Raw genomic sequence first — 11294 nt, 5'->3', positions numbered from 1 at the left:
TGTTCCCATTACATGCGACCATGGAAGCACAGCTATTCATGCCTACAGGGCTAAAAGCTACTGATGACGGGAAATTACATTTAAAACAAGAAAACTCACGCAGCAGTTTGGTGATGACGGACGGCCGCTTGGACTCTGGCAGGTAGACGCCCAGGAAGTAGACGGGCACCCCCGACATGGCGATGGCTATTCCGATCAGGGAGTTGAGGGTGTCGCTGTAGAGCGGCACAGCCACCAGGAAGACAGCGCACACGCAGAACACCGCCGGGTAGACCAGACTCAGCTGTGCAGCACACACACACACGCACGCTTCATTGCAATCCAGAATCACGTAAAATTTGAAAAAGGTTCGAGCGCAGACTAGAAACACGACCTGGTTTGACCTTTAAACTCAGCAACCTGGAGCCTCTTGGACTGCAATGTCATTCAAAAGCAACTGGGTTCTTTCTTGCTTTGACTGAAAACAAATCCCTCAATTTTGACGAAGATTGAGATATAAACTGATGGCTAGAGCGCCGACTAGAAACGTGAACTGATTTGACCTATGACCTCAACAACTCGGGGCTTCTTGGACGTTAACATGATCCATAACCAACTGGGTTCCTGGTTTGACGGAACAAGAATCCAATACACAAAGTAGATTTAAAGTTTGAAGCTGCTTGATTGAGAATTGTGACGGCTAGATCGCCGAATAGAAACATGAACTGATTTCACATATAATCTCAACGACTTGGGGATTCTTGGACTGTAATAAATCTAAACCAACTGGATTCTTGCTTTGACCAAAGAAGAATCCCTTAAAGATTGAAGTCGTTCAAATAACGGTAGTTGATTGGTGGAGAAATGTGACGGCTAGAGTTCCGACTAAAAACATGTACTGATTTGACACATGACTTCAACGACCTGGGGCTTTTTGGACTCTAATATAATTCAAAAACCCACTGGGTTCTTGCTTTGACCAAACAAGAATCTCATCAAGGTTGAAGTAGAGTGATGGAGATGAGAAGTGTGACGACTAGAGCGCTGATTACAAACATGTACTGATTTGACGTCGACAACCTGAAGATTCTTGGACTGCAGCATAACTCAAAACCAACTGGGTTCTTGCTTTGACAAAACAAGAATCCCTAAAAGGTTGATTTAAAATTTCAAGTTGATTAAGAAAGGTAACGGCTGGAGTGCTGACTAGAAACATGTACCGATTTGACATATGACCTCAACAACCTGAAGCTTCCTGGACTGTAACATAATTCTTTGACCAAAGAAGAATCCCTGAAAGCACATAGATCTAAAAATGGAAGTTGATAGAGAATTGTGACGGCTAGAGCACTGACTAGACCTCAACAAGCTGAAGCTTCCTGGGCTGTAACATAATCCCAAACCAACCGGGTTCTTGCACTGTCAGAAGAAGAATCTTGGAAAGTTGAATGTAGTTTCAAAGTATGAAGCAGATTAAGAATTGGGAAGGCTAGAGCGCTGACTAGAACTGTGCAAGGATTTGACCTTTCGCCTCAACAACTTTATGTACGTCACTCAAAACCAATCAGTCACCTGATCATTCACAAAAGCAACTGGTTTCTTGCTTTGACAGAACTCTGAAGTTGATTGTTTGAGAAAGGTGACGACTCGAGCACTGACGAGAAACGCGTGGGTTTTAGGTTTTTCTTGAGCCGCCTTGTGGTACAATTCCAAAAGCAGGCGAGTCCTTGCCTCGGCAGAGCATCGTGTTAGAAGCCGTTAGGACGGGTCAAGCGCGGACTAGAAGGCTTACTTTGAGCGGCCGTTGGCGGTCGGGCTCCTTCCGGCGGAGGTAGATCTGTCCCGCGACGGACAAGCCCATGAAGAACCAGTAGCTGAAGCTGTAGTAGTTGATGAGCTGGAAGACGTCCTCCACCGTCAGGTAGATCAGCGCCATCACGCACTGGACACAAGACGACATCAGCAGTGTTGCTTCCCACTACGACGGTTGATGAAACTGTAATTCCCCACCTCGCCACTGGGTGGAGCACTTGCTAATTGTGTTTAGTCAGTAGGCTGCGGGCGCATGGGTCGTTGTTTATTTATTGTTAAATTGTTGAAAAACTCTGAATGGACAAAATGGATTTGAATGAGAGCCAAAAATAGTTTGATTTGTTTTTCTTATTATTTTGTGCCACTTTTTTTTTTTTAGCTCGCAGTTCCAAGCAAAAAAACCTCAGATGGCTTGCTTGTAAAACACCACTTGTTAGTTGGGACACTCGTATGCCAAGGTGCCACTGTCTACGTGGCAATAAAAAATACCGGCAGAGCTTCAGTACCTTCTGGCGACAATGACATAGTCCGTGTCCAAAAGTATTTGGACAATGACAATCTATTTTAAAAATCTATGTTTGCCTTCGTACAGCACCACAGTGGAGACACTGCTTCAGCTCAATAAAGGCCACATATTTGTATTGAAAAAGGCACGATGATAAAAAGTCATGGATATACTTGAGTAAATGCCCAATGGGGTGCATGGTGGTTATCATCTGGGAGTTTGTGTTTTTACACTCTTTTGCTGAGAACAGGCAACAGAACAGAATAAAAGGAAGCTGCATTGTGTTCCTACGTTAAAGATGAGAGCAGGGATGGGCGTGAACCTCCGCGTGTGGATCATGGACAGGGCGTCCGGAAGGTGGCCCTCACGTGAACCCACAAAGAACAGCCTGCACACGGCAAACACGGAGGACGTGACACAGCGGACCAGATCACAGCAAGCGTGGACGGCGTGCTCTTCTACCTGGACGCTGCGATGATGGAGGCGTTGAGGCCGCCGTAGCAGGACAGCGCCACGGCGATGGGGACGGTCCAGCTCATCACGCCCAGCGTGTGGTCTGCAAACGTCTAAACGGGACGCGCGAATTAGCCACGACGCGTACCACACGTGTACTTCCTGAAGCGAGTCGTCTGCCCTCACCACGGCCACGGCGTCGCTGGCCAGTATGGCGCTCATGTCCAGCACAGCGTAGTAGGCCACGTTGGTCAGGATGTAGATGGTGGTGACGATGGGCATGGAGATGGCGATAGCCAGAGGCAAGTTCCTGCAGCACGACCACATCGCCGCGTGAGACAATCAAAGGTTGCAAAAGAAATGCAAAAGTAGAACCTTTCGGGGTTTTTGATCTCCTCGGTGACAAAGTTGAGAGTGTCCCAGCCCGAGTAGGAGAAGAGCGCCGAGTAGAGCGCCAGAGCGATGTTGCCGGCGTCTGTGGACGAGCCCTGGAAGGACGAGTCAAAGTTGGTGGTGTAGCCTGTGGCAGACACACAATGAAACGCTATTAACTATTATTCCTTGCAGTTCCACAGGGGGGCGCTATCGCCCCTTTAAACCTCTTCAATAGCCGATGACATCATCAAGAACTCAACAATGGTGCTGTGGAAACACTGTATTTCTACAAAATACTAATTAAAAAATACATAAAAAAGTAAAAAAAAAATATATATTTTTTTTTCTACACAATATATTTTTTTTCCACAAAGAGAAATAAAAACTAACAAATAAAACCTTTAAAATAAATAAAAAATTAAAAAGTACAAAAATTTATGAAGAAAATAAAAAATAATATTTCCAAACAGAAATAATAAAAAAATTAAATAAAATTTTAAAAAGTAAAAAAAATTATGTATTTTTTTCCCAAGAGAAATAAAAACTAACAAATGAAAAATAAATTAAAAAGTAAAACAATTGACTTCAACAAAAAAAAAAAATTATACAAAAAAAAATAAATGTTTGGTTCCCAAACAGAAAGAAAAAACAAAAACAAAAAAAAGTACAATAAAAATGTAAAAAGTAAAATAAAAAATATTTGGAAAAATTATTTTTTTCCAAACAGAAATAAAAGCTAACAAAATAAATACATTAAAGTAAAAAGTAGAATTAAAACATTTTTAAAAAGTACAATTTTTTTCCCCCAAACAGAAAGAAAAACTAACAAAATAAAAATTAAAAAATACATGTCAAAGTAAAAAAATAAATAAATTTCTGAAGTTAAAAAAAACATAATGAAAGAAATAAAACATTTTTTTTCCCCCCAAACAGAAATAAAAACCATAAAGACTTAAACAATGTAAGTCACATCATTTTAACATCCTTAACGGTCATACAAGTGTAAAAAGAAGTTAACCAGGCTTCATTCTTTAATTCCTTGACGCTTGTCTCGTCCTGTGTGACGTCATGCATGACTGATTCAACACATTTTGGTCAAATTCTGAAAGGTACAATGTCATGGACATCAACTGCAACAACAACGCAATATTTTAACTTTCATAATAATAATAATAATAATAATAATAATAACAATGAAACATTAACGAGTATATTGTGCAACACAGCAGCAACAGAGCCAATATTGTGATAATGGTAAGTGCTGATGGAATCATTGTCAACAACAGTACGACAAGTGTAAGACGACTTTCACACCAACAGCTGAGTAATGACATTTTAAAGCGCATGCAGAGCTAGACACAGCTGCTGGATGCTAACCGCCCACGATACAGTAATCTCTCATTTGTGGTGGCTAATTGGTTCCAGATCCAACTGTGATAAGTGAATTTCCACCATGTAGGATTCCTTATTCATAAATTAAATACTTTCATAGTTACAGCGTGGAAAACCTGTTTACTAAATACGGTTTTTAAGATTATTAGAGCCCTCTAGACATGAAGTAACACCCCTATGGTCACCGTTACACTGCTATTACCCAATACAGTAGACGTAATGAGAATAAATAAGGCTCGTGCTCGTGTGTGTTGCTGTAAATGTGTTCCAGTGGCACAGACAGGAAGTGATGTCAGGGGTTCAGAGTTGAGTCCTAGCTTGGTGTGGGTTTACGGCCGCAAAATGGTCAAGGAGCAAAATTGGGAGTGCGAGGTGGTGAGGGATGAGTGTACTTCCAATGCGTTTTCACCCGGCGGTTATTTGCGTCTGCTTCCCACACCACCGGCGATAGAAAACGTCACGGTTAACTGAATGGGGGCGTGAATCGGAGCATTCGCGGCAGTCAGGAAGATGGTACGACGACCACTCACCTTGGCACAGCTTGACGACGCCCGTGACGATGATGACGAGGAGGGCGGCCACCTTGGCGTAGGTGAAGACGTCCTGCACGCGGGTGCCCCACTTGACGTAGGCCGAGTTGATGAAGGTGAGCAGGCCTTGGGAGAAGAGACTCTTCAGGAGATGAAGCTTCACGGCGGGAGGAGCAGGGCGACTTACAGATGCAGGCGGCGGCGATGAGCCTGGAGGCCACGTAGGGGGGCTCGCAGGTGGGGAAGAGAGGCTGCACCAGGTAGTTGGCAAAGGTGATGGCGATGACGGCCTGGCTGGTGGGCTCGATGATCAACAAGGACGTCCACAGGCGGATGAAGGCGATGAAGCCCCCGAAGGACTCCAGGATGTACGCGTACGACGCCCCCGACTTGGTGATGGTGGTGCCCAGCTCGGCGTAGCAGAGGGCGCCCACCACAGAGAAGACCCCGCCGATGGCCCAGACGACCAGCGACAGCCCGTAGGAGGCGCTGTAGATGAGCACGCCCTTGGGCGAGACGAAGATGCCCGAGCCGATCATGTTGCCCACGATGAGGCTGACGCCGTTGAGCAGCGAGATCTCCTTCTTGAGCTGCATGCTCTCCTTGGGCGGGGCGGGGCCGCTGTTGAGCGCCTCAGAGGCTTCCTGAGCAGACATGCTGGCGGCGAGTCGGGACCAACGCAGGCGAGGCCTCTCGGTGGCAGCGAGCTTATGTTGATATATCTGCTGAGTGATGATAATATTCTCTTATGTCATTCATGTCGGACACGAGTGACACGAAGATGGAAGAATCGCAGCCAAGGCACTGCTGGCCCGGCGACCCCGACCCCAAAAAGATGAAGAAAATGGATGCATGGATGGAAGGAGTGGCTCGGATGACAGGTAATAATGTTAAACTATGACCTAAAACATGACCCGTATGCTTAATAAAGCTTCTATGATGGCCACAGGTTGACACTGGAACAGATTATTCCTGTTCACATTACAGTCATCCCTCGTTTATCGCACTTAATTGGTTCCAGACGCGTGTATTCCTGCAAAATACAATTCCTTATTTATAAATGGAAGATTTTTGCAGTTAGAAAACCTGTTTACGGCCCTCTAAATACTGGTTTTAACATGATCAGAGCCCTCTAGACATGAAATAACACCCCTATAGTCACCTTTACACTCCTATTACCCAATATAGCAAATAAAGGAAAACAAAAAGCCTCCTAAAAACACACTGCTGTCACATGAAGACAGAAGATAACATCTTATTTAATTTACTTACTATAGAGTAATCCCTCATTTATCGTGATTAATTGGTTCCAGACACGACTGTGATAAGTGAATTTCCACACAGGAGGATTCCTTATTTATAAAAGAAATATTTTTGTAGTTACAGCAAAGAAAACCTGTTTACAACCTTCTAAATATGCTTTTTAACATGATTAGAGCCCTGTATGCATAAAATAACACCCCTATAGTCACTTTTACACTCCTATTACCCAATATAGTAGACATAAAAGAAAAAAAAAGACGTATAAGACATAAATAATACTCATGCTCGTGTGTGTTGGTGTAATTGGGCTCCGGTGCTAGGGGAGGACAGAAAGTGAAGTGGCATGGATTACGGCTGCAAGAGTGCACCCGTGTTCGGGATTATTGTGGCTGTTGTGAGATCATTCAAACCTGCAATAAAAGCTTGCTGTCAAGTCTGGTGCTTGTGTGTCTCACCCATAACACATAAATAAGACAACATAGACACGTTAGCATTGGGAGAGTTGTTCTGTTTTCACTTCCTGTTCTGTACAGCACTTCCTGTGGTGGTTATTGTCTCATCAATGGAACAGTACTGACACCTAGTGACCAGTGTAGAACACTACACATCATCATGTCATTGAATGTGTCTGCTGAATGCCTTCTTACATTTGTATTTTACTTCATCTAGCCATTTTTTTTACAACCTTCTAAATATGTTTTTTAACATTACAGCCCTCTAGACATGAAATAACACCCCTATAGTCACCTTTACACTCCTATTACCCAATATAGTAGAAATAATAACATACAATAAGACATAAATAAGACAATATAGACACGTTAGCATTGGGAGAGTTGTTCTGTTTTCACTTCCTGTTTTGTACAGCACTTCCTGCGGTGGCTATTGCCTCCTCAGTGTAACATTACTGACACCTAGTGACCAGTGTAGAGTACTACACGTCTTTGAATGTGTCTTCTGATTGCCTTATACAGTATACTAAAATTGTATTTTACATCATTAAGCCATTTTTATTATGCTTTAAAATGCTTAATTTAGGAAAAAAACATGTCAAATTTGCTTAAATATGCATATTATTTAAGTAATAATAGCAATGAATTATGAATATATGTCTGAAAAACCGTGCAAGAGTGAGGAAGCGGTGAGGGTTACTGTATTTATTTACTATTTAACATCTTTGGATGTGGCACGGTCCCACGTAGAAATGGGAATATTAGGTGTGCTTATGTCACAAATGGCCCAATAGAAGGACGACACCGCTGTTAAGTCAGACTTTGTCACCTGACAAGTTTGGCACACGCTTGTAACGAGCGGGGCGGCTGAGGTCGAACACCTTGTGCAATGCCCGCCTGTTCGCACTAGCTTGCAAGTGTGTTGCAGTGTGGACTGCAAGTGACTTAGTAGCTTATCTGTGCAGCGCTTTTCACAAGGTCCTTCACAAGATAACAACGCTTACGCCAGCATAGAAATATGGTATAATGGCCGCAGTCTCCTGCAGTTCACGGGTGTGTAGTCTGCAAAAGCAAATAACCACCGGGGGTCTCCAGTTAGCGACAGGGGGAAAAAAAAACAGCTGTGGTTGTAGGCAACCTCCTGATGATGTTTGTTTTATTAACTCCACAACATGGCCATCTAGCTCTGCATGCACTTTAAAATGTTGCTACTCAGCTGTTGGTGTGAAAGTCGCGCGTGTTACACGCGCCGTGCTGTTGTTTACAATCAACTCATTCGATACCAAAGACGTCTTTTTGTGCGAGAGGCAAAAAGAAGTGATGACGCAAGTGCATGCTAAAGGATGTCACGGTCACTGCAGTTTCAAGCCACAAAAACGGCCACAAGCTGGCAGAAGTGCATTTGAGAAGAGCTCGGCATGGATCTTTTCCATGTATTAACACACTCGACAGCAAGGAGGAAGCGGAAGAGCATGGAGGAGCGTAGCATGCAGAAGGTTATGCAATGTAGGGGAATTTAGCCGCATGCACACACAGTTTAGTTCCAAATGTGAAAATTGTAAATAGTTGGTGTTATATTTGTAAATAATTATTTTGATGTAAAACAACCCCTTTTTGTGGTGTTTATGTTGGTATAGTTGTTTAGATATTTGAGCTGTCAGAAAAACAAAAAAAAATAGTGTCAAAGGAAAGTTATGCTTGAAATGTATCTTTTCACAAAAACCTGGTTTTCTCCCTTTTTTTAGTTGGGAACTGATATTTTCCAGAAACCTACTTATGTTCGACTGCTGAGTACTAAAGAACGGAAAAAGGTAGAAACAATTTTTTTCCCTGATTAAAGACTGGAGTCCAATCTTCCTTTTGGTAGCTTCCATGTTTCTGTGTGCCTTGAAAGGGCAGACAAAATCATCTAAAATAGCCGCTATTGAAGTGGTTGACTTTTGAAAAATGGCTGGGAGTGAATGGGTTAATGCTTGCTGAGCAGTTTGCTCTTTACTGCAATTACAACACTGGTTCTGTTTCTGCTGTGTTGTGCAATATACTTCTTAAAATGTATGTATTATTATTATTATTAGAGTTTCCTTTCCACTTTTTCCATGGACTCCAATATCATTATTACTTTAAAAATAAGTTGTTATATACTCTTGTGGCGTAAAAAAGCCAAACTAATTGACGGCTACAACACAGGCTTGACACCAGTGACGCGATGCACACCGAACGACTGCACATTTCACAATCCTAGAAAACAACAACAAGCACTTACTTTTGAATCTGTGGGACTTCCGGCAGTGTCAAGGTACAGCCAGACAGTGGTGGAACTTCCAAGAGGTCATCAACAAGCGCTTAATAAAAACGATGATGATAAATGGCAGTTGCAGTTGCCTGTGATCACCCTGCAACCATAATCCAAAAACAACTGTTGGCCGTGCAAGTGCGATCTGGGTAATAAGCAGACACTACACCCAAGTGCCACCCACCATGCCCACGCCCACCCACACACCCTCAGTTGCTCCTATGTATACAATGAGTTTTCACATTTAAAACTGTAATAATTAATCATAAAATAACTGAAAAAATGATCTCAGCTGCTTTTTCCTTCAACGGAAGAAATTGAGTTTCATGTTGTGCATGGGCATCAAACGGCAGAAGGCTATGAGAAGATGTTGCAGGGGGCATCCCTCATGACTGAAGGCTATGGTCTGTGTGGTAAAGACCAGCTTTTTCAACACTTCACAAAAGGACTTTTTCCAGAGGAATAAGCACTCTTTTGGACCATCCTGCGTGGTCCCCTCATCTAAATCCAATGGGGAACATTTGGGGATGGATTTACAAAAATGGACATCAGGTCCAGACGGTGGATGCCCTCCGTGAAGCCATCTTCACCACCTGGAGAAACATTCCCACTAGCCTCCTGTAAACACTGGCATGGCCAATTTTTTAAAGGTGATTAACAAGAATGGCACAGATACTCATTATTGAGTGATTTAAAAAAATAAAATAAAATTCTATTTTAGGGGGGTTTCAGAGGTTTTTTTGAGCTACGGTCTTCAAAGTTTTGATCAGCTGATGACCAGCCTGTTTCACTCTCACTCCCATTTCTTCTTTTTGCATTTTGAAGCTCTACTGAGAAACCTCCAAATGTAAATTCTTGCAATTTTTCCAACTGGTCTTAACATCTTGATATGAGATAATACTAAAAGTAGTACTCTGTAGTACTAAAAAAAAGAAACATTAGTGTATGCATATTAACATTTGAAAATAAATAAAAATTAATTTATTTTCAAATATATAAATGTAAAAAAATATACAGTATATAGACTCCAGTGGCGGTGGGAGGAGCCACAGCCAGGTAAACATGACCTACATTGTACTAATAATGGATGCCATTGTCTCTCTTTTTGGGTCTGCGACTGCCAAGATACATTTGTTTTGGAACGTTTTACACATTTTCTATCCATAATCATATTTAAATAATCATACTGAATGTGAGAGTGATGATGCTGCTTTAAATAAATTGCTTGGCATTCTACGCCATTTACCAACAACCATATCACTTTTTGACGTTTAAATCCAATACTTCCTGGCGTCCACATCTTGCCACACAAGAATAAAAGACGATGCCAGGAAAGCATCTGTAACAAAAGCCGGCGTCTTGCTCTCTCTCCGTTTGACGAGGAAGCGCCAAGCTACTTTCAATCACAGCTCAACTTCCGCATGACTTCCAAAATATAACCACCCAGATACCACTCACAAGTACAACTCGGTCACTTTTAATCGTTTCACAACACCGTCTAAACATTTATTTCACCAAAAAAGCACGGCTTTGTGGCAGACATGGGTTTTACTTTAACAACGTGGATGGTTGGCGTACAATAGAAAACAGATGAAGTGATGAACAGATGATTTAGCTGATACATCTTTGCTAGTCTTTATTTTGACATGAGTTGCGAGCTTTACTCAACCTTAACTTTTTAAATTAATATTAACTAAAACAGTTTGTGAGCTTGTCTAGACAGATTTAACGAAGCGCTTAAATAAGTTTGCCTTTCTTTAGGGCGCGACCCAAACAACCGTCCTGTGTCACGCCGGCTCGCCTCGGCTAGCTTGACGCAAAAGCCCTCCCCCAGCTTTGTCCCGAGGATGCCTGATTAAAAAGCCGAACAGCTGCGTGTCATTAAAAACTAACAAACGATGCCATTACGTGTTCAAAAAAATAAGACTCAACCAACAAGTGTGTCTCGGTGGTACCTGAGCTGAACTCTTCTTCCGCCCGCTGGTGAGGATGTGGCGGCCAACAGAGACACGAGCATCAGCAGCACCTGGGAACAACTGCCGCTGGTAGCTACTCAGTAACGTCATGACGTGACGTCAAGCTCATTTACGGTACACAAAACGACAAATAACACAACTGTCCTGTTCTTTTTTTAATCTCATATGTGGATCCTCTGGCAGATAGCGCCGTTTTGATTTATTTTGTAATTCATATTTAATTTAATTATTTCAGAAACTTGCTTCAATCAATTTTGCCTCTGA

At 42.5% G+C, this 11294-nt stretch overlaps 1 protein-coding gene across 3 annotated transcripts in view; it reads right to left on the bottom strand.

Annotated features, from left to right (window-relative positions):
- Positions 1–11104, bottom strand: part of slc7a6 (solute carrier family 7 member 6) — a 25248-nt gene extending 14144 nt beyond the window's left edge. The window contains exons 1-10 of one of the 3 annotated variants that reach the window (XM_054770561.1): positions 11010–11104; positions 9025–9154; positions 5234–5771; positions 5047–5172; positions 3125–3269; positions 2936–3059; positions 2759–2862; positions 2588–2684; positions 1772–1921; positions 100–283 (exon numbers count right to left, since the gene is read on the bottom strand). In XM_054770561.1, the coding sequence (XP_054626536.1) occupies positions 100–283; positions 1772–1921; positions 2588–2684; positions 2759–2862; positions 2936–3059; positions 3125–3269; positions 5047–5172; positions 5234–5702 (1399 nt within the window). In that variant the 5' untranslated portion in view covers positions 5703–5771; positions 9025–9154; positions 11010–11104. The remainder of the gene's footprint in view (positions 1–99; positions 284–1771; positions 1922–2587; positions 2685–2758; positions 2863–2935; positions 3060–3124; positions 3270–5046; positions 5173–5233; positions 5772–9024; positions 9155–11009) is intronic. The other 2 variants (XM_054770563.1, XM_054770564.1) reach the window with 2 other exon arrangements.
- Between the last annotated feature and the right edge of the window lie 190 nt (positions 11105–11294).

This window comes from Dunckerocampus dactyliophorus, chromosome 3 (genome assembly GCF_027744805.1).
Source record: "Dunckerocampus dactyliophorus isolate RoL2022-P2 chromosome 3, RoL_Ddac_1.1, whole genome shotgun sequence".
NCBI lineage: Eukaryota > Metazoa > Chordata > Actinopteri > Syngnathiformes > Syngnathidae > Dunckerocampus > Dunckerocampus dactyliophorus.
This window is presented reverse-complemented; position numbering and strand designations above follow the sequence as displayed.